Here is a 27,964-nt window from a genome sequence, read left to right as displayed (position 1 = left end):
CGGCGGCGGCGGCGGCGGCGGCGAACAAAGAGGCGGCGGGCGCGGGCGGCCGAGCGGAGCCGAGCGCAGCCGAGCCGGGCCGAGCCGGGCCGGGCCGGGCCCAGGAGCGCGCGGGCGATGCGGGCGGCCAGGCGGGGGTTGGCGGACCCCTGAACCCCTCGCCCCCGGGGCAGCGAAGGAGCCGCGCGGCGGCACGCGCCCGAGGCGGCCAGCCCGCCATGGCCGGGGTCAGCTACGCGGCGCCCTGGTGGGTGAACCTCCTGCACCGGCTACCGCACTTCGACCTGCGCTGGGAGACCACCAGCAGCCAGTTCCGGCCCGAGGATACCGACTACCAGCAGGTGACGCGGCCCCCCGGGTCGGGGGTGAGGGCCCCTCCGTTCGAAGGTCTGAAGACTCCCAACCCCCTCAACCTTCGCAGGCGAGGGTCTGGGGAGGGTCCTCCTCTCCGAGGGTCGCCGTCGCCCCCTGTCCTCCTGGAGGGTCACGGCCTCCGCCTTCTCGTGAGTCAGAACCCCTTTCTTCTCCAGGGTCGCCTCTTGCGTCCTGGGGCTCCCCTCTGTGAGCGTCTAAAGACCCCCATCCTGCATGGAGGGTCCATGGCCCTCCTGCAGATTCTAGCCTTCTCCTCTGGTGTTACTTAGGCCCTCCCTTCTGGGGTCATGTGGAGCCTCCTTGCTTCCCTCCGTGGAGCCCCCTCTGCCAGCTGTCAGCTCCAGCCCAGGCCCCTGCCCATCACCTGGGGCAGCCCTGACCTGGGGCCCTGCAGAGCCCCCAACCCAGAGGAGCCCAGGGCTCTGAGACCAAGCTGATACCTCAGAGCACTGGAGGGGATTCCTTGCTCCCCCCGCCCCGGGCTGGGGAATCCCACTCCCTGCCAAGATTTTGGTGGGTGAGTGAGCTGGGCAGATGCCAGCCCTCTCAGGCGGGCAGTGACTCCCTGCTGGGTGCAGTGTATGCTCTGGTGACACCTGGACTGGCTGGAGCCATGGCTGCCAGGAGCCCCTGAGGATGGGAGGCCTGGCCTCAGGCACTCAAGATAGGCCTCCTTCTGGAAGGCTATAAAGGGGCTGGGGCGTGGGGGGGGGGGGCAGTGGGAGCCTTTGCAGGCTTCTGCCCAAGGGCCCAGGTTCTCCTGGTAGAACCCTAGGCCTGGGGTCATGCTGAGCTCAAGCACCCCCACCACCCCCTCCGCACTGAGCTGCTGTCATTTGAGTGCAGGGCAGGGGACCAGGCTGTGGGCATTTCCTTCCTGCCTGGGGATCCGGATTCCAGAAGCCCCATGACTGGGATGCCTGGTCACCCGGAACACCCCTGGGGTTCTTTCTCTCCAAGGGTCGTTGCAGAGCCCCAGGTGGAGTGGAATGGCCTTGCTGGTGGAGATGGCCTGGGAATCCAGGATTCCGTGGACGTGATCACACCTCATCTACGTAGAACTCTGTGTTCCCTGTTTGCCCTTATCTAGAGAGCAAGAACCGGAAGCAGAGAGCGAGGACACCATGGGAACCCAGCACTCCCAGCCTCAGTGCTCACCTGGGCCTGCTCCCCCAGCCCTGCTGATCTGTTTCCAAGCAGACTAGAAAGGGGGCCAGGGATTGGCCCAGGCATGCCCAGAGATGGCAAGATATTTAGAAAACTCAAACGCCCACGTCCTAGGAGCCCAGCCCTGGGGTACCGACCAGTGTGGGAACAGCACCCTTCTGTGCTCCCTGGGGCCTCCCATATGTCCTGGCTCTGCCATGTCCCGCCCCTGGCTCCTGCAGGCCAGGGTCTGTGCTGGCGGAAGTTCTCCGCCGGTTATTAGTTGGGAGGTTCTGGGGCTGCCCCTGGGGCCACCGGGGGTGTCTGGGACCCACAGAGAGCTGGCCTGCTGGCCCGAGGCTTGCTGTGCTGCCTGTCCGCCTCGGTTGGACTAGCTGGAGCCCCTCCTGCCCTCTGGAGATCCTGGGACATGTTGTGGGGAGTGAGTGCGGGGCCGATGCCTCCAGCCTGTGGAAGCCTCCAGAATGGTGGTGGGCCCCCACAGCTCAGCCTTACCCCCTGCAGGGCCCTGTGCCCCTGAGAGGTCCCTGATGTCTGCCCTCGGCTTCTATGAGCACTGTTCCCTCCTCCGCTGTGGGAGGGCTCTGACTCACTCTCCTGCCTCCTCTCTGTGGAGCCGAATTAGCCACTGAATAATTCACGGCGTGGAAACCAGCCCGTCTCCATCCCCCGCCGCCTCTGCTCCTGGCTGGGGGCTGTAGCGGGAGCCAGGCCCGGACATACATCCTGCCCCTGCCTCCCGTGCTGGTGCTTTGGGGCAAGCGCTTGACCTCTCCGATCCTTCATTGTCACACCCTGAAATCTGGGCTGGCAGATTTTGTGGGGTCACAGTGGGGGATGCAAGGGCCCCATGCTCCAGCTCCATTTTTGGTTGCAACAGAGCCCCTTTCCTGGGTGGCTGGGCAGTGGGTCAGTGGGGGCCATGGCCTGGAGCCTCTTCGTGCCTCCCTTGGAGTGTTCCTCCCTGGGATGGAGGGGGGCAGCTCTGATGGTGGGTGGGCCCTCATCCTCCTAACCCAGGGACCCCCACCCCCACCCCAGCCTGGGAACCTGTTAGGCCGGCCCCCACCTGGGCTGAAGGGTCTGGCAGTCCTCCATCCCCCGTGTGGTCTGGGTCCAGGTGGGGAGGAGGGCTTCTGCCTTCTGGACTACCCAGGAGAAAAGTGGGGCCTGGGTTCAGGAATAGAGGGTGTGTGCGGCATGAGGAGACCAGCCTTGGCTCTTCTTTGCTATTTCCTGCCCCCACCATGCACTGCTGGGAGCCCTGGTAAAACCCACTGGAAAACCCCATGTGCTAGGCTCTGGTTTGGGAACCTGTGTGGGGCTGTCTCTCACTAGCCCTATCTCTTCCTAGCCTGGGAGATGAAAATGGTCGTCTCCATTGTACAGATTAGCAAACTGAGGCTCCGAGAGGGGATTGGTTGAGAATCCCATAATGATTACGTGGTAGGAGCCAGAGTCAGTCCTGGGAGGGTGGGGGACCTCCTGGGGCCCCCTCTGCTGGCCCCCTGCAGGGGTTAGGAGCCGATGAGGGGCCCCCAGAGCACTGGCTGGTCCTACACTGGGCGCTTTGGAGCCTCAGCAGGAGCAAGGATGGTATTTCTCTTGAGGCTGGAGGTCTCAGGCTCCCATGAGGAGGGGAACCTTTTGCATCCATCTCTTGGGGGCCCGTGATGTTTGCTGAATGGACAGATTACAGGGAGGGTGCACCATGGTTTCTGTGGGGGCTGATGGGATCTGTGGGCAGGCAGGTACTGGAAGGAAGCAGAGAAGCTTCTGGAGTTTGCTTAACTACCCTACCCTCCGCTGCCTTCCAGGAGGGGCTGTCGGTCTGGTGCCCCTGGGGCTGGGCCCAGAGCTCCTTGCACCAGGGACAGCTCAATGGGTGGGTACTCTCATTTGGGGGGCTGGGCAGCAGGGAAGATTGCAGGCCCAGAGGAAGGAGGAGACCCCCGGGTGGCTGCACGGCCGAGCGGAGCCAGCTGGGCCCCATGTCTGGGGGCCTGATGTGGCCTGCGGCCAGCCTGCTCCGTGGTGATGGTAGGGCCTGTCCTGGCTTTGGGCAGGGGTCCCAGAGCCTTCTCTTCCAGCTGGAGAGTGGGGGCCTGGGCCCTAGCTCTGTGGCTTCCCATTTATGTGACCTTGGGTGGGACCAGCCATCTGTCTGGGCTTCCCTTCCATCAAGGAGTCTACCCCACCACCATCAGTCCCCACCATCAGTCCCCACCAGCCCTCACGACTCCCCCTTGCTCTGCCAGTTCAGGGTTGGTGGGGATAGGCTGGAAGCTGTGAGGGGCTGGAGGTGTCAGGACAGGGCCTGCAGGAGCCCAGTGGTCAGGGAAGGCTTCTTGGAGGAGGTGCTACCTGCCCTGCCGTGGAGGGTATCAATCAGGCTGCGAACACCCAGAAGGCTGGGACTTGCCTGGAAGCCTGGCATAAGTGGGCACACTGGCTCCGCATCCAGGTCATATGGTAGCATTCCCCTCGTGTTTGCTCAGCACATAGGACTCAGCATGTGGGTTCCTGTTAGAACCCTGAGCGCTGGGGTGTTTCCATTGAGACCCTAAAGATAAGACTGAAGTAGCCATGTAGAGTCCTTGGGGAAAATGGTTCCTGGCACCAGGAAGAGCACATGCAAAGGCCCTGGGGCGGAGAGGAGCCTGAGCCTGAGGCCCAAATAAGGGATTCTGAACGTCCTGCCTCGGGAGGGAGTGAGCGCGTGCCCTGTGCCTGGAAGTGGGCGAACCCAGATCAGGGACGCTGCTTAGAGGCCATTTTTGAGCTCTGGGTTGAATGACTGCCAGGGCCAGCTAAGACCACAGGATCTTGGTCAAAAGCTGAGACTCAGGCAAGGTGAGGTGCGTACCTGGCTGCAGGCTGTGGGTGGGCTGCCCCGTTCTCACTCTCCTCACTGATCTGGGGGTCCCGAAAAGTGTGTGTCGCCTGTCTTCTCATTTACAAAAGTGTTAAACACTCATGGAATGTTTGGGAAATAGGAAAAAGCATGAGGAAACACCAGAAAGCCCCTCTGGCTGGATTCGGTCCGTGCAAGTCTACCTGTCCGGTGTGTGTCACTTAAACCACAGTCACTCCATGTGCCCTTGCTGTCACCGCCTCTTGGGCCTTATTGTTGGCCCTTGGTTCTTAATGCTTGACCAGCGTCCCGTGGTCACAGTCAGGGCGCTGAGGCTGCAAGTGACAGAAACACACCAAATGGGACGGACCTCACTGAGGAAAGGGCAGAAGCTTCTAGAGCACCTTTTGCATGGACAGCACTGAGGGGCTGGCCGTTGGGGATGCAGTGGTGAGGGGACAGGGTAGCCCCTGCCAGAACAGATAGCCTGGCTGTTTCCTTTTTGGTGGGGGGGGAGGCAGGACGTGGCCTTTGGTGACCTCTGCAGCCAAGCCCCAGGTCTCCACCTGGGTGGCAATGTGTGGGTGGGGGGTGTCATGGGAAACTTGGCACATCCCCCACTTGGCGTCGGTGTGGGGTCTGCCTCGTTGGGCCCCATCCTTCTGCCTTTGGTGGCTCCTGGTTTCCAAGAGTCTGGGGATGTGCTGGGAAGCCATGTTGCCAGCACCGTACTGGTCTGTGCAGGGGACATGTGAGGAGGGACGTCAGCTGCTGGCCCTGGGCAGGGGCTCGGGCAGGCTTCAGGCAGGCTGCACTGTGGCTCTTAGCCCAGGCCATGGCCGCTTCTCCAGAGGGGCCTCTGCTGTCCTTTCCTAAGTGTTCCTCGGGGCGGCCCCACAGTGGCCCTTGGGGTAGGCGTTGTGGCCTCTGTGGGAGCAGAGTTGTGGCCACTGGCCAGCCAGCATCAGTGGGCTGGGAGATGTGTGCAGGCTCCTGTCCGGCCTGCTTTCCGTGGATGCGGCCCCCATGCAGAGACTCCCTGGGTCCCCCAGCAGGGCCTGTTTCTGGGGAGCGCAGCAGGTGTTGGGAGCGGGCCCCCTCCCCCACCAGCAGCTCTGCTGAGTCTTTGCCTGGAGAAGAGGAACCGAATCTGCAGCCCAGGGACTGGGTTCCAGATACGGGAAGTTCTCCCATGTGACCTCCCGGCATTGGGACATGTGACCACCTGGTGGTGGGGGCCTCCATCCAGAGGGTGCTCCTGATCTAAGGTCCTAAGGAGGGGCCCACAAATGCTGGGTCCGCCCTGGGGTCTCCACCAGAGATGGGATGGCTCATGCCTCCCGAATCGGGTCTGCCGCCTGCCTGGCAGGACTCCGGGGCCGGGGGTCAGGGGGAGTGGTGTCCATAGCACGGGAGACCTGAGCCCAGGCGGCAAGCTTGCCTCACACTGTGGATAGGCTGCGAGGGCTTCAGTGGGCCTGGGTCAAGGCCAGGCCTTCAGGCTAATATCAGGGGCAGGAGAAGGGCCTCAGAGAAGGCACCTGGGTGAGGGGAGTGCCCCCAGGAGCAGGAGCCGGCAGAGGAACCAGGCTGGGCCAGGGGCTGAGGGTGACAGGTGATGGGGCGGGTTGTGGGGAAGGGGTTGTACGGGACCCCTCGTGAGACTCCCTTTCCACTGTTGTTAGGTGTCCAGATGGGCTCATGTGCACACACGGGCCTGCACATGGGGGCCGCCCTTGGGCCTCAGCTAGCAGGCCCCTAGCAGGCCCCTTCCCCAGAGGAAGCTGACTGAGGCCGGGGTCCTCACAGGAGGCTGCACCCCCTGAACCACGTCTCCTTGGTCGATGTGTGTCCTGGGACCAGGCCTGTCTGGTGGCCCCGGGCTATACTGAGGCTTGTGGCCTGGGTCTCTAGGGCTGGCCAGGGGCGAGGCGCTTGCAGACAGGTCTGGCGAGCGGAGGGCTTTTCTGGGTGTCCTGCTGGGAGATGTGTGAGAGCACCGGGACCAAAACAGACATCCTTGCTGTGGGGAGGGCAGCCCTTGTGACCGTTCATGCCATGAACCCGTGTCACACAGGCAGCAGGAGAGCAGGCTGGTGCCCCACACCTGGAGGGCAGCAGGCGGGGGCTGGGTTGGGGAATACCCACCGGCACTCCTCTCAGGGCCTGCTGCCCACCTCTGGCCTTGCTACGCCTCTGTCTCCATAGTTCCCAGAGGATAAGGGCAAGTGTGGTGTGTACCCCGTGGGGACGTCAGGGCTCAGCTGCTGCATGTGCGACCTGGCGCTCTGAGTCTCAGACCTCAGCGTGAGGGGACTTGGGCGGACAGCTGGTCCCCTTCTGGGCTCCTGCTTGGCTGGCCACTGGCTGTGCGTTCTCCGGGATGGCCACGAGCTCACCGTCATGGAATTCGGGAAACCCAAGTCCAGCTCAGTGGAAAATCTGTTTTTAATTTCTTGCCGGCATCTGGAGCCACAGCCAAGTGTGTTAGAGGGGTGGGGGACTGCGGGCTGAACAGCCAGCCCGGCGCCCTGCTCCACTCCACGGCCTGGCCGGGAGGTGAAGTGGGGGCCCTTTCTGGAGCCTTCCTCAACAGGCCTCTGTGGGCTCAGACCCTGCTTCTGTACCACTTATGTGAATGGGCCTCTGGCGACCCTTCTGGCCTCAGACCCCTGGCCTGGAAGGTGGGTGCCACCTCCTCCCCAGGTAGTCTAGGGACCAGCAAGGCTGTGTGCCTGGCTGGGCGACAGTGGGTGCTGAGGCAAAGAGCCAGCCCTAGGGGAGCGGGCAGCCATGTGAGTGGGAGCCCTTCCCGGCAAGGCATCCCAGACCCAGGAGCTAGGGCAACAAGCCAGCCCGGGCCCAGGGCTCCAGCCGAGCCACGTGTGGATTCCTAGAGGGTGCCTTGGGGTTTGGGATCCCGCCAGCCTCCTGGATACCCTAACCTGGTCTCTTCCTCTGGAGAAAGGCCCTTGGCCGTTCTGGGGTTGGGGTAAGATGTCCCCTGCTGGAGAGCAGTGGAAGGGTCTGCTGCGCCCCCCCCCCCAACACATACCTGCCTGTCCCCACTCTAGCCACCAGAGCCCTTGGGGACCCAGGTGTGCAGCCTGGGTCTCACGCCGGGCCTACGCCCAGGCCGTCCCCCTCTGGGAGCACACCCTTCCTCCATGGTGCCCTGCTGGCGCTCTCAGATACCTGTTTTTGTCCCCCCCAACCCCGGGTTGTCTGCCTGGCTCCCATGGCCTCTGAGACAGTGCACGGCCGGCATGCCGGGGTCCCGGGAGCTGCGTGCCTGGCAGGGGCTGTGTCTGTTGTGCCCTGTGTCCCTGTGTCGGGCCTGGGGCTGAATCCGGACGCTGCCTGTGCTGATGTGTCTCGGTCTCAGGCTGGCCCTGGGCTGAGGGCCTCCCCAATCCAGGGAGATGGGGCCAACAGGAGGATGTTGGGGTGTGGGGAGTGGGGTCCCAGGGCCCTGGAGGAATGTGGACTCGCCTAGTCTTTGGAGCCTTGCCCTTTACTGCTGGAGGAGCCCTTCTGAAGGGAGGGCTGGTGCAGGGGGGTCGGGGGCGAGCCGAGGGGCAGCCCTGCCAGCCATGGCCTCCTGCAGGGGCCCCCACCTCCATGGGCTTCAGGGCCTTGCTTGTCCCTCTCATGCCATGGGCAGTGGGGGGGACCTCAGGCACAGAGGCTCCTCTCCAGAGAGAGGGGTGTGTGGGGAAGCAGTCTGCTGGGGGTTCCGATGTGTGGACCACGTGTGGTGTGCTCCCACGCAGGCACACTCGTGGCCGCAGCCGGGGTCCTGTGCGGCTCTCGTGGCCTGGTGGCCTCAGGCACATCAGAGCAGCCTGCCCTGAAGTTGAGCCTAGTGTTGTGCAGGGGAGGGGTGCAGATGCCCAGGCACCAACACGCCATGTCTAGAAAAATTCCAGTGCACTATCCATTGCGCTACAGAGCCAACACGCGGTGTCCAGGCCAGCGGTGGGGTGTCGAAGGGATGGGCTCCCAGCCTGGAGCCCCTGATGCTGTGGTCTCCGTCTGTGGATGGGACCAAGCCTCCTGTCTGCTGCAAAGCTCTAGGAAGGTTTGGTGGCACGCTGTGGACCCTCCCCAGCTTGGGACCCCCAGCACCCTGCCTGCCAGCAAGCCTGGGGCTGTGCCAGGGGTCCCCCACCCCGTGCAGGGAACCGGCTTAGGCTCACTCGGAACACAGCTGCTTCCCTGGGCCCCAGGCCTCAGAGCTGGGCCAGGGGTGGCTCTTGACCCCGAGCTCTGGCTCCTGGGGTGTTTCCAGAGTAGAGGGGGGCTTGGGGGGGGCCCTTGGGGCTTGCAGGAGAGTGTCTGGCCACAGGCCGGGGCAGGGGGTTGTACTCCGGCGGGGACTGCAGGGGCCTTGGGAGGAGGGGGTGGCCCAGAGCTGAGAAATGAGCTGGAGGGCTGGCGGGGGGGCGGGCGAGGGCCACACGGAGCCCCCGCTGCGAGCACCCTCACAGAGCCCAGTGTGTGCTTAGTGCTGCCGGTGGCTGGCAGCCAGCACTGTGGCCAGCGGTCGGGACACGGGCCCGAGCATCTCGCCTCGCCTGACCGAGTGCTGACATCACTTCCATCACAGACGGAAAATTCCATTTGGTCAGAGCCCAGATGCTGATCAGACATTTCCCATTCTCTTTCTGAATGGGCCCAGGGGAAGTGAAGGGGACGCCGGCTCCGGGCCAGGGGAGGCAGGGCTGCCACGGCAACGCCAGCAGAAGAGGAGACGGGCACAGGTCACGCTGGGTGCCCTCATGCCCGGCTCCTACACCCAGCCGGCGACGGGCTCTGCAGCTTTGCTAGATGGGCTAGACCCCCCACCACCACTGCGCCCCCGTGCCCCACCTGTGAGCCAGAGGTGCCAGCATCTTCCCTGGGGGCAGAGGGAATTCGTGGTGGCCCAGGCCCCAGAGCCACGGTCCTGTCAGACCTTGGGGTGTAGAGCTGGGGGCCAGGGCCAAGCGCCAGAGTGGGCACTGCCTTCGCTAGATTGATGAGCTCAGGGAGGCCTTTCCAGCATCTGCTGGGGAAGGTTTATGCAGACAGACCCCGTTGTCCTAGTAGGGGGGCTTCCTGAAGCCATGGAGGCAGACCAGCAGGGGGCAAGGTGGATGTCTAGCTCCCAGTGACCAGGGCTCCGGGGGTATGTGGGGGTGACGGGGCACCTGGGCCTCTGCCTGTCATTGCCTCCAGGGAAGCCTCTGGAAAGTAACTTACCTCCTTAGTACCCAGCTCTGAGCCCCAGAGCTGACCCCCATCAAGCCTGGCCCGGGGCTCCCTGGTAGTGGTCCTCCCCGAGTCCCTGGTCGTTGACTGGCTCCGTAAGGCTGGGCTGGGGTAGGAGCAACCTCTGCTCCTGTGGCCGTGAGTGAGGCGGCCTTCCCCACTTCCCAGGCCCAGCAGGTGTCCCAACACCCAGGTTCTTTGGACCGCCCCCCATCCCCAGGAGCTCCAGCCACAGGCTGCTGTTTGTGCCCCTGCTGGGGAGATCACAGGGTGATACCTTCGTGTGCATGTGTGAGTGTGAATACAGGTGTGAACATCTGGGAACACATGGGTGTAGATGTGTGCGTGTGAGTGTGGACATGCATGTATGGGAGTGCACGTGTGGGTATAAATGTGGGCATGCCTCAGCCTGTCCTTGAGTGGCCCTGGGCCAGCCCCCCCCAGCAGTCTGGGTGCCCTCTCTGTGCCCCCAGCCTACCGGGCTGCACCGTGGCAGAGCTGGCCCTGGGAGCAGCCACCCTCAGGACCCTGACCTTTCCTGGGAGACCCTGTGGAGGTCCTGTTCTGTGTGTTCAAGGGACTAGCTCCTGCCATCTTAACAGTCCTGGGCCAGGAGAGTGATGTTCCTGTCTCTCCTTTATAGGTGGGGAAACTGAGGCAAGAGTTTGACTCACGGTCATGTCTTTGAGCCAGACTGAGCAGCACTGGAACCTTGGTGCTTTGGTTCCCAGCAGGCTGGACGCCCCTTCATGGACCTGAGATTTCGGGTGGCTGGGAGGGCGGGGCCGAACCCCCCTCCCTCGCTCCTCTGTCTAGCCGCAGGTAGTTCTGGGCCTCCTGGTAGCCAGCCAGGACGTCCCTCCCCTCCTGTCCGTCATGGCTCCTGGGGGACTGTGGGCACCAGCAGGGCCTGTGGGACCATGCCATGGACCAAGAGGGGCCCAATTCAGGGTCCCGGAGGCCTTCTCCCCAAGGATAGCCCAGAGGACCGGGGAACACTCCCATCAACTCACAGAGGTGAAAACGGGGTGCAGAGAGAGGCCGGGCGAGACTGCACGGGACACTCACATGGCAGAGCTGGGCTCCGACCGGGGCCCTCCCTCACTCGGCTGGAAAGAGCCACTGACAGATTTCTGGCTCTGCACTGTAATTACGAAGTTAGTACAAGTGTGTGGTTTTAAAAAAAAGAAAACCCCAAAAGACCCACAACAACTAAACAAACCAAATCAAAGCCGTAGGAGAGGATCCAGGAAAGGTACAAGCTTGACTCCCGGCGCAGGGACCGGGACCTTCTGGACGTGGACAGGCCGGCTCAGGGAGGTGCCCGGCCATGGTCCACTCAGGGATGGGGCTTGGTGCACCACCGTGGCCTGCTCTCTCCAGTTTGCGTGGCCCAGCTCGTGTCCAGCAGGCGGCGCCCCCTGGTTCCCTCCATCAGCCTGGCAGCTCCGGAGCCCTCGGGCAGTACCCACCGGGGACCTACCAGGCTGGCACCTGCTTTTGGCACTGTGAGCCCCTCCTCCCTCCAGGTGTGAAGGGCCCGCTTGGCTGGCCTCAGTTTTCCTGCCTGGCAAATGGGAGTGGGCGGTCCTGACTCCTCTGAGGCAGCGACTGGACCCGTCAGTGCTTGGAGTCGTGATGACAGTGAGCGCCAGAGTGGGTGGGCTCTTGGGGCCCTGGGCCTCTGGGCCCGGCTCCCCATCCTCTGGAGGATGTGTGTCCGTGTGCGTATTTGAACACCCACTCCATGCCCACTGTTCTCCGCATGCGTGGGGTGAGGGGTTACGGGCAGGACAGGAGGTGGCATTATGGCGGGGCAGGGCCGGGACCAAGGGACAGCTGTTGGAGAAAAGGTGACCTTCAGGGGGACTGTGAGCGCATGGCAGGGACAGGGAAGCATGGGAGCCAGGGTCAGCAGGGCGGCGAAAGGGGGCTGGGTCTGGGTGTGCTGTGGTCTTGGAGGGCCCAGGGGCAAGGTGGAGAAGAGGTGGCTGTGTCAGGACTGGTGACTGAGAGGCAGCCTGGGCTAGGAAAGTGCAGATGTCTGGAGTGAGCCATGGCCCCAGGGGCCGTGCTGTGTTCCGCCCTTGGCCTCTGCCCAGCGAAGAGCGGGTAGGCAGGGCCTGCAGCCCTCGGGTCAATGTCCAGGCTATGCGTGTGAGGCAGACCCGGGGAGCCCATAGGACGGTGCTGTTGCAAGCACTCTGATGTTTATTGACTTCCGGGGCTGGGCAGGATGAGGGCAGTGCCTGATACCAGGATCCGCAAGGCAAGCCCCCTCCAATGACTGGCCCTTGGCCCCCTGACACGCCCCTGATTGTGGCCTGGAGGCTCCTGGCTGCGGCCTGGGTGCTGGGAGTACACTCCGTGATGTGAGCGCCCCTGCCCTCCAGGAGCCTTGGGCCCGTGGGGTGGCACTAAGGCCAGCTCCCCTCCCCCCACCAGCTCATGAGCAGAGCATCAGGGCCCCTATCAGGCCTCCTGCCATTGTGGGGCGGTGCCAGCTGCACCCCCAACCTGAAGGAGGAAGGGAGGGCGCCAGCCTCTGATACCCCTTGTGGCCAGATGATGGTGTGGGGCAGCCCGCACGGCAGGGCAGTGGCCTATGACCACAGCCTCATGGTGTCCCCCTGGTCCTCCCCACTCTGCGCCTCGTGGTGGCTCCAGACAGCGCTTCAGCCCCCAGGGCGCCCGTGTTGCTCTGAAGCGTGACTAGAGGGGCAGGCTCTGGTCTGATGGGAAGTGGGGGAGCCCTGCCTTAAGTGTGGGGGGATGCTGGCTGGGAGCGGTGGGCCTCAGGAGAGACCTCTGGGACCAGCGGGCTCCTGGGAGGGCAGGGAGTGCCATCCTGCCTCCGCTGCCTGGCAGCCATCTCCTGGGAGACAGCTGCTGGGGGCCAGGGCCAAGGTGGCTGAGCCTCTTCCCAAGGGGGTGCCCTGCGGTGGGTGGGGGAGGGGAAGGTGGGTGTCCCCCGCCACACACACACCCCCGCCAGCACTCCAGGGACAGTCACTGTTGCTGAGCATTCAGACATGGGGGAGGGAGGGTGTTTCCAGGTCTCCCTGAGGCCCAGCATCTCTGCGGCAGTGCCAGTGAGGGCAGCTGTGGGGCGCCCAGTGGCCACACCACAAATCTGATGGTCCCCGTGGGGTGGGTGCCGCTGTGTGTTGGACCTTCTGCCTGGTACTTACCGCCCCCGCCACCCAGAAGGTGAACATGGTCAGACCCAGCCTGCAGCTCCATCAGGCCACCACCCCCACCCCAACACAGGACATGGGCAGAGGTCCCAGACGGGCCGTGACGTGGGACGTGAGTCCTTCCTCCATAACTTCTCTGAAGCCAGTTTCTTTATCAGTGGAACGGAGGTGATGCACTGGGCCAGGCGACAGGGAGAGCCATGGGCTCCAACAGGTGGAGGCCCAGCCCCGGGCCAAGCCCACAGTGGGTGTCCCTGCTGGACCAAATCAACCACTTCCCATCAGGGGCGCCGACCTCGGTGACAGGAGGGTGCTGCGGGGGCACTTCCTCCTCCCTGGTGACTCCTGGATGTGGCTGGAGAACTCCGGGCCCTTCTGGCTGCCAGAGGCCCGGCGGCTCACAAAAGCAGCCAGGTCCAGAGCAGTGTCCATGCCGAGAGGGAGAGCCCTGCTGTGTGCCTGGTTCCGTGATGCACATGGCCTGGAGACTCCCACTGGCCTCTTCTGGGGAGAGCATTCCCTCCCCTTTTACAGAACAGAAAATGGGCTCCAGAAGATTGGGGGCATTCCTTGGCCACGTGGCCATCATCAGTAGTGCTGGCCCTGCCCACCCAGCACCTCCTTCCTGGGCTTGGTCAGGGACCCCTGTTTAGACATATCTTGCCTTGGGCTCGGGGGCCCTGGACCTGGGGGAACCTCATGGCCATGCTCACCTGGCCCCTGGGAGTGTGGCTTGGGCCGATCCTGGTGGCTAGTGCAGGGTTAAGGATGGGAGTCTGGGGGCTCACAGGCAAGCACCCCAGTGTGGGGAGCCTCAGCCCCCAGGGCTGGAGGACAGCTGGGTTCCAGTGCACCCCGCACAGCATGTTAGAGGTGTGGCAGAGCTGGCCGCGCGTCCGCCCCTCCAGCGCCGCCTCCCCATCTCCCACAGGCGCTGCTGCTGCTGGGGGCCACCGCGCTGGCCTGCCTCGCCCTGGACCTCCTCTTCCTGCTCTTCTACTCCTTCTGGCTGTGCTGCCGACGGCGCAAGAGCGAGGAGCATCTGGATGCCGACTGCTGCTGCACCGCCTGGTGCGTGATCATCGCCACGCTGGTCTGCAGGTGAGTGCAGGGCCAGGCCTGGCCAGGTGGGGGCGGGGCCGGAAGGGGGGATTTCTGCCCTCTCCGGTAGGCCCCCCCCCCCCCCCCGCCCCGCTGCCTGCAGGCGAAGTGGCTTCATCCGCCCCGCCCCCCACCCCGTCCTAGCGCTGGCATCGCCGTGGGGTTCTATGGCAACGGGGAGACCAGTGACGGCATCCATCGGGCCACCTACTCGCTCCGCCACGCCAACCGCACAGTGGCAGGGGTCCAGGACCGCGTGAGTGGCCGTCCGATGGGAAGGGGGGGCTCTGTTCCTGCCCCTGAACCCTGTGTCTGCGTGTGTGCCCCAGGGGTGGGCATGTGCTGGGAGCGGGTCTGTGCCCGGGCTCACCGGCCCCCGGCCCGGCGCAGGTGTGGGACACGGCGGCCGCCCTGAACCGCTCGGCGGAGCCCAGTCTGCAGAGCCTGGAGCGGCAGCTGGCGGCACGGCCGGAGCCCCTGCGTGCAGTGCAGCGGCTGCGGGGCCTTCTCGGGACGCTGCTGGGCTACACAGCGGCCATCCCGTTCTGGAGGAACCCCGCCGTGTCGCTCGAGGTGCTGGCGGAGCAGGTGGACCTCTACGACTGGTACAGGTGCGGCTGGCCCACTCTTCTGCCCCCCTGTCCCAACTGGCCCCTAGAGCCCGGGGTCTGAGGTTTGGTGGGTGGGAGGGGCCAAGTTCCCCAGGACCTCTTACAAGAGCTGATGGCAGCCCCCTAGGCCCCCAGTGTTCCAGAATTGCCCGTGGGTGCCCCTCTGGGCCCCACCCATACCCTCTGTGTGCCCACAGGTGGCTGGGCTACCTCGGCCTACTGCTGCTCGAAGTGGCCATCTGCCTGCTGGTGCTGGTGGGCCTCATCCGCAGCTCCAAGGGCATTCTGGTTGGGTGAGTCTGTGGGCCTGAGGGCCGGTGGGGAGCAGGGGGGAGGCACCCACAGCACCACCTTCTGAATCAGCCCTGCCTCCCCCTCGCCCATCTGCGGGTGTAGCCGTAGGTCTGCCGAGGGGTGAGGCCCCACCAGCTCATGGGGACACCAGGGGGTCACACCGGAGGCTCTGTCCTTGGCCTGGAGTCCTTGTGGGTTCAGATCCCTGCCGTGTGGCTAACTCAGCTGGCCACCTGGGGTGGGTGGCCCCCGGACACGGATGCTCCGTGTCCTCATCTCAAAGACGAAGGTGGGGATGGCTCGTCCATAGGGTAGTTGTGAAATGTTGGCCTCCTTTCCCCCAGGACAGCTGAACAGCTCTGTCCTGCCCCCACCTGGGCCAGGCGCTGCCAGTGACAGTGCTTGGGGGAAAGGGAGAGGCCAGTGAAGGCCAAGACCTGTTGTCTGCTCGGGGGAGGGGGAAGCAGGAAGACCAGCCGCTTCCTGAGCTCTGAGCCCCACTGCAGCCCACACCAGGTGGGAGAGAAGTCCATCTGTGCCTGGCCTTTGGGTGGCTCTGGCTAAGGCCAGGCCACGGGAGAAGCCACAGCCCTTGTGTGGGGAGACCCCCTGCTCAATGTTCCCCGGGGCCCTGGCCCTCTGGCCTGCACGCCAGCCTGGGGGATGCTGATTGGCTTTCTTTGCCCCAAGGGTCTGCCTCCTGGGCGTGCTGGCCCTGGTCATCAGCTGGGGCTCACTGGGCTTGGAGCTGGCTGTGTCTGTGGTGAGTGGCAGGGGTATGCGTGATCCTGGTCTGCTGGGCCTAAGCATGGGAAGGGGTGGAGAACCTCACATGCCTCTTGCCTGGGACACTGAGGTTCCACGAGGAGTGCACACAGCATTCACATGTTACCTTCCGGGGCTGAGAACAGACCTGGGCTGCAGGCTCTATCTGTGAGAGCTGAAGGGTGGGGGACCTGGCTTGGTCACCCCATCTTCCTTGCCTGTACCCCCCTAGGGCTCAAGTGACTTCTGTGTGGACCCTGACACCTATGTGACCAGGATGGTGGAGGAGCACTCAGTGCTGAGTGGGGGTGAGTCTGCAGCAGCTGTGTCTGAGCCAGGACCCCAGAGGCCAGGCTAGGGAGACCCTGCTGAGCTAGGCCAAGGTATCCTCTCCCTCCTGGCCCTCAGTTTGGGGGAGGCAGGACCTACATTGATCAGGAAGTTAGTAAGTGAACAGGAACACCTCTGTGAACGGGGGGTGCTGAGGATGAGGACACGGGCTGTGTTGAGCCAGTGATGGGGGGTGGGGTGAGGGTGGGGACAGGTGACAAGGGGGGCAAGGCAAGTGATGACATGGTGCTTCAGAGCAGGTAGCAGTGTGGCCTGCCAAAGAGGTAGCATTAAAATTGAACAAGAGAAGGCTGTGTGTCTTGTGCAAAGGCCCTGAGGCAGAGACAAACTTGGTATGGTTGTGAGGCAGAAAATAGACCAGTTGGGAGAGGAAAGAGTGGGGAGCCCAGCAGGTCAGGTCAAGGACAGGAATTTGGGCTTAATTCTGGGGGGTCCATTGGAGGGTGGGAAGCCCAGAAGAGACACGGTCCAAGATTGGATTGCCTCATCAGAGCATCTGTGGGCTGTTGGAGCGACAAGGTCAAGCAGGAAGGCAGGGAGGCTGTTGTGCTCCTCCAGTCAAGGGGTGCCTTGAGCCAGCAGAGCGGAGCATGGATGGGGACGTGCTGTGAGGCAGCAGGACAGGGGTCCTGGAGAAGCTGGGTGTAGGGAGGGAGGCGCTAAGGACCTGCTCTCTGCCTGAGCTGTTGTGGTCACCGGATCTGTGGACCGAGGTGGGGGCAGGGAGCGGGTCCGGCGGTGAGGGTGGGGGCCACAGTGTGATGCCAGTTGGCCGTCCCAAGAGGCAGCTGCATGTGGGGCTCTGGGGCTCAGGTGCAGCCAGAGCTGGAAGGTGCTAAGCTCGTGGGTGTGCCCTGCTGTGGGTGCTACATGTTCCTCCAGAGAAGGGTAGAGGCACTGTCCCCGCAGGGACAGGGGTTCTAAGTGGCCTTAAAATGCTGGCCTTCAGAGGACCGTCTTCCTCTTTGCCTTAGAAAGCCACAGGGATGAGCAGGGGGCTGGTTTTTGGCTTATCTGGTTGGAGGAACAGGTTCCACCTGAGCCCGAGGAGCCCCCAGGAGGGAGGGTTGTCTGCCCTCTTCCCCCCCCCATGGGGGAGGAGTGGCCCTGCTGTGCCCACCACTGCCCCCGGCCTCTCCAGGTCCTCACTGCTGAGGACTCCAGGGTCTTTAGCAAGCGAGAGCAGCCCCCAGCCTCAAGGGAGTGTGAGATCCTGCCTGGAAGCCATGGGCCCCCCTCCCGGGGCCAGACAGAGCCAAGGCCAGCATGCCGGCCCCTCTACAAGCGGCCAAAGTGAGCTGCGTGGGAGCCCAGGCCCGAGCAGGGCAGGAAGGGGGGCCAGGCTGCGGCCAGCCCCGTGCACCTGCTCTTGTCCTGGGCCTCAGGGCCCCAGGAGGGAGGCACCTGGGACTCCAAAACCACAGTGCTGCTGCAGGGATGGGCACTGAGCCCCCTCAGTCTGCAGGTCTGAGAGCGTTATGGGCGTGGGGCAGGCACACGGGCTCCCCGCTCCTCCCTCAGCTCCAGCCAGGTGTGGGCCTCCTGGGGTTTCCAGAATCACAATTGTAAGTGAATCCCATCTTCAAATGTTGGACACAGAATCGACACATGTTTTAATGGGGAGTAGACAGGCCACCTGAGTCCTGGGCCCTCCCGACAGCCGTGTCCAGGTCCTATCCCCTCCTCTGCCAGCCAGGAGCCCATGCATCCCTGCGTCTCTTCTGACCCCTTGCCTTCCCCCAGTGCCTGTCTGCTGCCCCAGGGGGAAGAGAGGAAGAGGGCTGCATCCCACGGGGCACGTGTGCGTGCTGTAAGGATCCTGCTTGGAGCAGAAGGGTCTGGGCCCTGGCCCTGGGCTCCCTGCAGGCCATAGCTCCTCACACATGTGCTTGAGCACACACAGGCACAACATACAGACACCTGCACACGCATGTGTGCAGAGACATATGCACACGTGGGCACGTGCATGCACATACATGCATACAGACACGCATGTGTGCATACAGATGTGTGGGCATGTGTGTCCACACACTCGTGCAGAAATGCACATACACATGTGCGCGCAGTATCCATGCAGGTGCACACAGGTGCATGTAAGCACACACATGGGCTCACATGGGCGCGCACACGGCTCATGCACACGGCCGCCCTCACACCACCGCCTTGACCTCTGTCCGCAGACATTCTGCAGTACTACCTGGCCTGCTCGGCCCGGGCCACCAACCCCTTCCAGCAGGTGAGTGCTCGCTGCTTCTGCCCCTGGGAAGCCCTGTGGCCCTCAGCCCTTCTCAGAGGCCTTGAGACCCTGGGACCCCAGGAGCTGGGGGGGCGGGGGGGCCGCTGGATGAATGCCACGTTGGCGTTGCTAACTGCCCCCATGGTTAGCGCCCTGATGCCCTTGGTGCAAGCCCTTTGGGGTGGACTGCTTAATGCCCCCCAGGGACTGGGGATTCCTGTCATTTCCTGGGTCGTGCCAGGGCCATCCTGCAGGGCAAAGCCAACCTCAGGCAGGGCAGGTGCAGAGGGGCCCAGGGATGTCTCACCGGTGGAGGGGTCCTGGGCCCGCTGTGGAACACCTGAGCCGGAGCCACAGTGGTCTAGAGGGAAATGCTTTGGCCCACTGGCTGTCACTGCCTGTGATTGTGCAGGCCCAGGGGATCGTGAAATGCTCCCCGCTTTGAAGTCACCATGCTTTCGGTGATCTTACTCCCTGTGTGTGTGTGGGCAGCCTCCTGGGGACAGGAGCAGCTTCCCCAAGGGCTCCCCTGGGGCCCCGGCACTGCCTGACCTGGGTGTGGATGGGACTGGGGGAGGGGAGCGGGGCTGCCCTACCCCTGCCGGAGTCAGCGGGCCTCTCTGTGGAGCAGAAGCTGTCTGGCAGCCACAAGGCGATGGTGGAGATGCAGGACCTGGTGGCTGAGCTTCTGAAGACCGTCCCCCGGGAGTACCCGGCCACCAAGGTGAGCAGGGCGCCGCCCCTCCCCCAGCCTTCCTCACAGAGGCTTCCCCTCCTCCCCTTCACTGCCTGTCATGGCCCGGGGGGTTTGGGCTAGGTTTTTAAAAATAATGTAGCTCTTTATCTTAAAAGTAATACCAACTCTTTGAATTAAAAAAAAAAAAAACACGAAAAGGGAAAATGGGGACAGATGTGGGAACAAAGGAAGGTCCGCCCCCGGCCCTTGGAGGTGTTCTGGGAACTGTGGGGGGGCGGGGGGAGAGGTGGCGGCTTTTCCCTCGCAGTGTTCTGGGTCCTGAGCATTCTGTCCACATGTCTGTTACCACGCTCCTGACGAAGTCTAGCGTCCCCGGGGGTCAGCCTGGGGGCGGCGGAGAGGGGTCAGCCCACAGATGTCCTGCCCGTGTGCACCCCACTGCAGAGCGAGGCGGGGGCTGGGGCACATGTGTGCACACAGCTGGGCTCAGACTTCTGTAACAAGCTGCAAAACTTAAGGAAAAGATGCACATAGAGACACACTATTGCAGTTGCTTCTTACTTTTGTTCGGGCCAGGGCATCATCTGGGTATTTTGTGAGTGAGTGGGTAGGTCGCTGGGGTCCCACTGGGGAGCTCCGAACCCCGGGGGGCCTGAGACAGCCAAGATGCGCTCCCTCACCCGCCAGAGGCTAGAAGTCAAGGTCATTAACACCAGGTATGGTCTGGGCAGGCGTCTTCCGAGGCCGTGGTGTGTAGACCCCGTGTTCGCCCTGTGTCCTCGTGCAGTCGTCCTCCTCTGCCTGTGTGTGCCCTGACCCCCTCCTCTTACAGGACCCCACTCCCATGGGATTGGAGCCCCCGTCTCGTGACCTCCGCTTGCCTTAATTACCTCTTGAAAGACCCCGCCGACAAATACAGCCCCCATTCCGAGGTGTTTAGGGTCAGGAATGCAACATAGGAATTTGGGGCAGGGGGTGACTATTCAGCCCCGAATGGCGAGTCTTGTTGTCTGGGGATCCGCTTCAGAATTGCTGGGCGCTCTTGGGACGTGCGCCACGGAAGGCCGTATCGGGCCCTCTGGTTGGTCTAGAGGCACCCTGTCCACCTTGGAGGGTTTCTGTCGGGTCGTCTGCCCATGGACAGGATGTGGGCAGAGGTGCCCATGCCCGTGTACACACAGAGGGGCAGACACACACTACGGGACTAGGCTTGCTCTATACAGAGTGTTCAAATAATGTTTCATCACTTAAAATAGCATGAAAATTTTCTCCTTAACTGTTCCTGAAAGTAAGGTTTTTCCAGAGAACCAGGTCCCCATCAGGAGCTACGTGGGCATTTGCTGTCTCTCCTGTGTTGACAGGCGTTCATGGGTCCCACTTAACCCCAGTATGCTTCTGTCCTCAGCAGTCCCTTTGGGGCCAGGACACAGACTCTGGCCCTCATTTCTAGAAGCTGAAGGTCCTCAGGGCCTGGGTCAAGACCACGGGGTCAAGGGCTGTCTCAATGGCAGGGTATGGGTGGACAGGCACCCCGAGGGCTCCCAGAGGCCCCCCCCGCCGACCGTGGTACTGACCTTGTGTGCTATGTGTCCCCGCCTAGGACCCCTTGCTCCGTGTCCAGGAGGTGCTGAACGGCACAGAGGTGAACCTACAGCACCTCACTGCCCTGGTGGACTGCCGCAGCCTGCATCTGGTGAGAACCGGCCTCCGGAGCCAGGGCGCGGCAGCTGGGGGCAGGGGTGCTGCTGGGGGGCTGGCAGAGGGTACAGCTGGGGGGCAGAGAGTGCACCTGGAAGTGCAGCTGGGGGGTTGGGGGGCAGAGGGTGCAGCTGCGTGGGGGTGGGGACTTGGAGAATGGGCGCGTACCCATGGGTGGGGGGCCCGAAGTCCAGGCTGGAGCCGGGGGGCTGTCAGGCGGCGAGCCGTGGGCTGGGCTGCAGCTCCGCGCGTCCCCTCTCACCCTGCCTTCCCTGTCTCTCTCCGGTCTCTGTGGGCCGTGCTGTCCCCATGCTGTCTGGCCCCAGGACTACGTGCAGGCCCTGACGGGCTTCTGCTACGACGGCGTGGAGGGCCTCATCTACCTGGCGCTCTTCTCCTTCGTCACGGCTCTCATGTTCAGCTCCATCGTCTGTAGCGTCCCCCACACCTGGCAGCAGAAAAGGTGAGGGGCTCAGCGCTCGCCCCCGGCCACACCGCTGGCGGGATGTTGTCGGGATGTGCCTTCTGGACACCACTGTCCTCCCCCAAGACAGCAGCAGACGGCCTCCTCCCTGGCTGACTCTCTGTAAGCTGCTGCGGTGCTCACAGGCTAGCATGTCCGCAGCGAGCAGCCCCATTTCCCGGATGGCAAACCGAGTCTAGAGGAGCTCCCGGCCCAGGGCACGTGCAAGTCCAGGGCAGACAGGTGGAGCCAGCTGTCCTGCCCGCCGGCGCCGGCTCCATGCCCCACGCGCCTCTGCACCTCTGACCGGCCGGCCTCGGGGTGTCCCATCTGTCTCCCCGCCCCTCGGGGCATGTGTGCAGGGCTCGTGCATGGAGACGGCAGCTGTCTAGCTGTGGGGACGTGGAGCTTCCACAGGGAGGGCCCTGGGCAGCTGTGGCCTCTGTGGCCTCTTCAGCTGGATGACCAGGATGGCAGCTACTTCCTGTGGGGCTGTTCTGTCCTTGTCTTTGAAGTGGGGGTCCTGGCAGCTCCTGCCTCCGTCTCCCTGGTCAGTTCTGCATTGAGGTGCAGGGAGGAGCCGAGCCCCTTCCCTTGCTTGGGGCCTGACACTTCATCTCTCAGACTCCCACCTCCCCTCTCACTGGGCTGTGGCTGCTTCTTGGTGGCCCAGATCAGATGACAAGGACCTCAGCTCAGATCTCTTCCCTCTGTCTGGGGTTCTGCACTGGCGATGCTGCCGGTGGCAGTGAGGGTGGTGATGGTGATGACGGTGATGATGACGGTCCTGAGGACGGTGACAGTGGTGGTGGCAGTGGTGGTGACAGTGGTGGTGGCAGTGAGGAATCTGGCAGTGATGGTGGCAGTGGTAATAAAAAAGGTGGCAGCCCTAGCGAAGTGGCTAAGAGAACAGACCTGGAACCACATGGCCTGGGTTTCAGATTATTGCTTATTAGGTGATTGTGGGCAAGTCGCTTCACAACTCTGGGTCTCCCTAACTGTGAAATGGGGGTCGTGAGAGACACCCGTCTTGGGGTCGGTAGGCCCCTCGGTGAACCGCGGCGTGTAAGGGCTTAGCCCGGGGCTTGGCTGGTCGTTGCTGCCCAGCCGGCTGCTACCCAGTCCTGCTTATCTCACTGCAAGGGGCCCAGAGGGGAGGCCCTCTGCACAGAGTCACAGAGCTGGCACTCGGGAGGAGGGACAGGAGCCCCGGCTTGGCAGACCTGTGCCCTTACCACCGGGTAGCCTGGCCCCGGGTAGTCTGATCCGGAGCAGGCAGGACGTGAAGAGAGCTGCGCGTGCCCGAGGCCTGGCCCCCGGCTCCCTTGCCTCACCCCGCAGCAGCCTGAACAGAGCGGACAGAAGGCCAGAGCACAGCAGAGCGGGAGCATCGGGCTCAGGCCACCCAAAGGTGCAGGCTGGGACCTGCAGGGCCAGGAGAGGGCACCCCCACTTCCAGGCCTCAGCTCTCTCCGCCCTGCGAGGAGGGACCCTGCCCCATCCCCTGAAGGCAGACAGCATCCCTGTGTACAGGCTGAGGGTCGGCATCCTTGGCTCCCCCGTCTCAAGAGGACGCGACCAAGGTGGCACGTCACGGTGCCGTGGGCCGTGGGCGAGCACGCCAGGATCCGCACGACGTGTGTCTGCCTCCTTGCGGACCCGCCCAGGGTCCCTGGCCGGCTGCCCTGGGCCGGGCTGTGCCAAGCACTGGGTGTCCCCCCTTGCAGGGGCCCCGACGAGGATGGGGAGGAGGAGGCGGCACCCGGGCCGAGGCAGACGCACGACAGCCTATACCGCGTGCACATGCCCAGCCTGTACAGCTGCGGGAGCAGCTACGGCAGCGAGACCAGCCTCCCGGCTGCGGCGCACACCGTCAGCAACGCGCCGGTCACCGAGTACATGTGAGCCGCGCTGGAGCGGGGGCGGGGGGAGGCAGACCCCGGCGCGCCCGCCGCAGTGAGAAGCTAGACGGAGGGGCAGGGGCTGGAGCAGGAGCTGCCCTGGCTTCTGGCAAGGTGGTCCCGGCAAGCCTGGGTGGTGGCCGCAGTGAGGCCACTCGCTCAGAGAGAGGCTGTAGGGAGGGTGTGGGGCTGCCTGGGTGAGGCCAGAGGCCAGCCTCGTAGTGAGGGGCCCCTCCGGGCAGGGGTGGGCCACCTAGGGCCGCGCAGAGCTCTCAGCTACTCTGCCAGTGGACCGCATGTGGGCTGGTGAGAAGAAGGTCCAGGGTCGAGCAGGGTGGGCACTGGGTCGGCCCCGGGGCGGCCTTGGATGAGCCCTGGACCTGCCGAGGACGTCGCTCACGACCCCCTCTCCTCACACTGCAGGAGCCAGAATGCCAACTTCCAGAACCCCCGCTGTGAGAACACCCCCCTCATCGGGCGCGAGTCTCCCCCGCCCTCAGTAAGTCTTAGGGGCACGGGGTGGTGCTGGGGAGGGCTGTGCGCCTCCAGTGCTGGGGGGAGGGCTCTCCGGTGGGCGTCTGGTCTGAGGAGACAGTGCCGTGTGGGCCCCCAGGCTGGCCTGGAGGTATGTTGGGGCCCAAGTGGGCTGGGGCCACCTGCCTAGTGGGTCAGCTTGGCTTCAAGAGGTCCTGGCTTCTCTTTTTCCCGTCTGGTCCACTTTCATTTCTTTCATTGACTTCCTGAGCTCAGAATAGGACCCAGCCTCTGGCTCTTCCAGCCAGTGTCCCCTCTGTGCTCCGGGATGAGACAGAAAAGAAAGGGGACAGGGCGGTTTGGTGCCAAAGAGAAGGAGCTTGCCAACTGAAAGGGGCCCTGGTGGCCTTCCTGGAGGTGATGGCCTGCAAAGAACAGGGCCAGAAAAGCTGAAGGCCCCCCGGCTTGAGAAGTGTGCCTGTGTAGTGGCCTTGGGGTGCCCATGGCCCGGATCAGAGTCTGTGTGGCATACAAGCCACCCATCATGCCCAGCAGCCCTTTCCAGTGTCCTTCCGCTCCGGCCCCCCCACAGCCTGGCATTCAGGCCACCCTCTCTCTCTCTCTCTCTCTCCCCCCTCCATCCCTCCCACCCTGGGCCCTCCTAGCGCTATCTGGCGGCCCTGGACTCTGGCAGCCACACAGGCTGGCAGTTTAAGCCCATGGATAGTGGCCGAACGCTGTGGTGGCCGTGCCCTCAGAGTGACAGGTACTGACCTGCCCCAGGTGGCCTGCACCGCCTGCCTGTCACGCCTCCGTGCCTCATGCTCTCCGCTCACGGCTGCCCCCGTGCCAGGGCCGGCCTCCGGCCTGGGTCTCTGCTCAGCCCCCGCTGGGCCAGCTCTGGGCCACGACGAGCTTGTCCGTTCCCTGGCCCAGCCGGCGACCTCATGCTGGCCTTGGGCCCACGACGCTCCCATCCAGGGCAGTGCCCCCCCCCCCAGCCCAGCTGCAGGCGATCCCATCTTGCCCCTTCCAGCAAGGAGACCATCTCCGCAGGCCCGAGGGTGCGCCGGCCCTGGTGCCCGGCTCTGTGCACTCATGCCATCCTGGCCAGCGGGCCCAGCCCTGGAGGCATCTCCCCGCATGTTCGGAAGCACACACAGGTGCACGCAGACAAGCCGTCCCCCCACATCCGCCTGTGCGTGCTTGGGCTCCTTCAGGGGCTGGGGTGCTGCCCTGCCCCCTACTGCATGTCCGGGCGATGACATGGCTCCCAGGTGCCCACGGCGCCTCCCTCCCAGTGTAGTGGCTGACCCGGGCGCTCACAACCTTCTTTTCCCCCAGGAGCTCCAGGAGGGCTATCAGGGCCCGAGAATAGTGACCCTCCTGGTCTGGGGACACTGGTGTGGGGCCTCAGGTGTGGGGTCAGCCTGCCGCTGTCCCCACCTCTGGTGACACTTGGCACATGCCTGGGTCTCTGCCCACATCCCCTCGGGCCTGCGGCTGTAGCACACTCCTCCTGCACATGTGTGCATCGCGAGGGCACCGGCGCACACGTGTGCACTGAGCACCTCACGCTTTGGGTTGGATGAGGGCAGAGAGGATGTGCCGTCCGTGCCCTCCTCACCGTGCCCCCGGCTGCTTCCGTTCCAGTGTCCAGGAGCTGGGAGGAGCCCATGCTTTGTTCCCAGCCCAAGCAGGCAACAGCATCCCCCAGCTCGAGGGGCCTGTGCAACTTTCGGGGTCCCCCTTTCCCCAAGGTGATGGGGCAGAGTGGCTGTGGGGTCTCCTGGTTCCGGGGGCTGTGGGCCATCGGGGAACCCCCTGACCCTTTCTCGAACCCAGCCTGACTCTGCCTTTGCACGATGCTCTCCTCCTGGCTCCTCGATCAGGATCCCGCTGGGGGAGGAGGCCTCCGCACGTCCCCCAAGCCAGGCCCTTGAGGGCAGCCTGCGTGTGGCATGGAGGTCCTGGGCATGTGGGGTGCAGCTGGGCGGCCTCACAACGCTGGCCCTTTGTTGGGGCAGGGTTCTGCCTGGCTGGGTGCCCAGATGCCTGAGCGCACTCCCATCACCGGAAGAGGAGGCCGGCTGGTCCCCATCCTGGGCCTGGGGCACGGAGGCTGGCCCTCTGCTCATGGAGCCCGCCGGCCACTCTGGAGCCCTCTGCCGGGGCCCTGCCAGCCGCACCACCACCGTCCCATCCTGCCCGCAGCAGTGCTTCTTGCTCAGCTCGCCAAGGCCCACGCCGCTGTGCCCAGCGCCCCGCTGACCCCTCTCCCCACCTTGTCTCCCTCCAGTACACCTCCAGCATGAGAGCCAAATACCTCGCCACCAGCCAGCCTCGCCCCGACTCCAGCGGCAGCGGCCACTAGACAGCCCCGGCCGGCCCGCCGCACACGTGCCAATCGCCTGCTCCTCCCCGTGCCAGCACTGCTGCGTCCACCCGCACCACCCGCCGGACCCGCCGCACGGCCGCTCACCCCTCCCCTCCCCTTCCCGCAGGGGCGCGGAGACACACCTGGACACGGGAGTGGCGCCACCGACACGGGGCCCTCCAGCCCCGCCCCCATGCCCCTCTGCCTCTGAGGAGGGGGTTTCACGGAGCCCGGCTCTGGGCCGGACTCGGTGCTGTGTCCTGACGCTTACTCTGCACCAGGCCAACCCGTGGACCCCCATCTTCTCCTCGGCTCGCGCCCCAGCCTGCTCTTTCCCTCCTGCAGCTCTGATGCTTCTGCTGTGCCCTCCAGGCTTCCGTGTGTCCCTTCTTTCGTTCACAGGCCATGCGGTGCCCACTCTGGGCTCCCTCTGAGCCGGCGGCTGGAGGGGCCTCGGCGTGTTCTCCCAGGCAGTTCCTCCTCCTCTCCACCCGACCGTAGGCCCCTCCTGCCAGTTGCCAGAAGCCTCCCGCCAGCCCCACTCTCTCCCCCAGCACCCACCCTGCCTGGGGAGCCCAGCCCTCTGCAGCGGCCAGAGGATGGCAGGTGCCACGCCGAGCCCAGGCTGCTCGCCCAGTCCTGGCCACCTTCTTGGTGCCAAACCCCCTCCCCTGCCCCAAGACTCGGCAGCTTGTCTGGTTCATTTTTGCACTAACCACATTTGTCATCCTAGGGCAGGCGGGGCTGCCGGCCGAGCAGCACACCCCCTTCTCGGTTCCCTCTCTGTCCAGGAGCAGCGTCCCAGGCCCGGCCTTGGGACTGGACCCGAGCTGTGGCTGTGAATGTGCCCTCGGCCCCTGCTGCCCCCACCTTGGGACTAACCACTAACCTCACCCAGCCTCTGTGTGCACCTCTGGTCAACCTAGAGCCAGCAAGTGGCCGAGTCCAGGCCAGAGATGAGGCCTAGGATAGCCGGCTGGGAGTTGGGCTGGAGTAGCCGTTTCTTCTTGGGGTGCTGCTGGGGAAGGGCTGTAGATGGACAGGCAGCCTGAGAGCCTGGTAAGCCGTCCCTGGGCAGGTGCTGCCCCAGGACAACTGTGTCCTCGGGAACGAGTGTCCCTTGGGCTGTAGGACTGAGGTCTGTGCAGACTCAGTCTCCCTACCTGTGAAGTGGGAACAAGGCTTCCCCTAAGGTGCTTTGGCTTTAGTGTACAATGTGTGCTGTGTTTCCTACCGTGGAAGGTGTGCCTCCCCCCACTCAGGATGGGAAGCTGCCCCGCCAGTCTCAGCCCTGGCCCAGCCAACCTGAGACAGAGAGGCTCTGGCCTGTGTGTCCGGCCTGGGCCAGGGTCCTGCAGTGGGAGGCAGGCAGCTGGCCAAGCTGCTTACTGGCATGTGGGCTCTCCCTTCCAGAGCTGGGTCAGTCTCCTTCCCTGGGACAGGTCTGGGGACATGCCACCCGCCTTTCCTCCACAATCCTTTCTCTGTGCTGGTATCTTGGGACCAAAAGGGCGGGTGGACTGGGGGCCAGGCTGCCTCTGCCCCGTGAAAGGAGGGGAGTGAGCAGGCAAACACAGGGTGCCCCAGGTGGGTCTGGGGCTCTGAGCCTTGCATCTGAGCCTATGGGCCCGGCCCAAACCTCACTGCAGGGCCGCTGTGCTCCAGGCCCCACCTGGCCGTCGCTCTGGGCCTCCACTGCAGACTGGCCCAGTTTTTCCTCTGGGCTCCTCCAGCGATGAGAGAGCATTGCTGGCCCAGCGTCAGGAGGGAGGCCCCGGCCATCCTGCCTGGGTGCCTGCTGTGTGCTCGGCCCCTGCTCAGAAGCACAACGGCTGACCGCGGCCCCCGGAGGCCGCCCACAATGTGAATGTACATAGCATGGAGGCGGGCGCTGCCCGGACAGGCTGTGGACCTCGGCCGTCCGGGGAGCTCCCCCGTGCGTCGTGTGCGTGTGTGCCTGCCCCGTCTGTGACTTCATCCACTTCCTTCTCCTCACCGAGGTTGAATAAAGGAAAAGGAGAATCATCAAAAGGGGTTCGGACCCCGGCCTCAGTCTGTGGAGGGGAGCAGGTCTTGCCATTGGTTTTCTTTCTGTTCTGAGTTTTCAGGGTCCTCTTCCTAACCAGTCCCCATCCCAGTGACCTCTCCCC

General features: G+C 64.2%; 1 protein-coding gene across 2 annotated transcripts; it reads left to right on the top strand.

Moving 5' to 3' along the window:
• The first annotated feature begins 18 nt into the window (after positions 1–18).
• TTYH3 (tweety family member 3) lies at positions 19–27,845 on the top strand. Of its 2 annotated transcripts, none has more exons than XM_082713802.1 (14): positions 19–341; positions 13,778–13,947; positions 14,092–14,203; positions 14,338–14,558; positions 14,756–14,851; positions 15,543–15,615; positions 15,850–15,925; positions 18,149–18,204; positions 18,836–18,928; positions 20,502–20,594; positions 20,926–21,062; positions 22,790–22,963; positions 23,387–23,462; positions 24,103–25,730. In XM_082713802.1, exons 1-14 carry the CDS (start codon positions 219–221, stop codon positions 24,208–24,210), a joined length of 1,608 nt encoding a protein of 535 aa, XP_082569928.1. In that variant the 5' UTR covers positions 19–218; the 3' UTR covers positions 24,211–25,730. The 2 variants fall into 2 exon arrangements, with proteins under 2 accessions (XP_082569928.1, XP_082569927.1); XM_082713801.1 differs by lacking the exon at positions 24,103–25,730 and adding an exon at positions 25,737–27,845 and having other exon boundaries at positions 20–341.
• The last annotated feature ends 119 nt before the right edge of the window (positions 27,846–27,964 follow it).

Source organism: Mustela nivalis (assembly GCF_964662115.1).
Source record: "Mustela nivalis genome assembly, chromosome: 19".
In the NCBI taxonomy this organism is placed as follows: Eukaryota; Metazoa; Chordata; class Mammalia; order Carnivora; family Mustelidae; genus Mustela; species Mustela nivalis.
Note: the sequence above shows the minus strand (reverse complement) of the source record. Positions and strands in the feature narration are given on the sequence as shown.

What these genes read in the sequence shown, in the direction of transcription:
- TTYH3 (XM_082713802.1), top strand. Translation starts at nt 219, where the DNA reads ATGGCCGGGGTCAGCTACGCGGCGCCCTGGTGGGTGAACCTCCTGCAC. An exon ending in AGGATACCGACTACCAGCAG is followed by an intron (nt 342 to 13,777) that starts GTGACGCGGCCC and finishes CATCTCCCACAG; the next exon opens with GCGCTGCTGCTGCTGGGGGC. An exon ending in GACCTCTACGACTGGTACAG is followed by an intron (nt 14,559 to 14,755) that starts GTGCGGCTGGCC and finishes GTGTGCCCACAG; the next exon opens with GTGGCTGGGCTACCTCGGCC.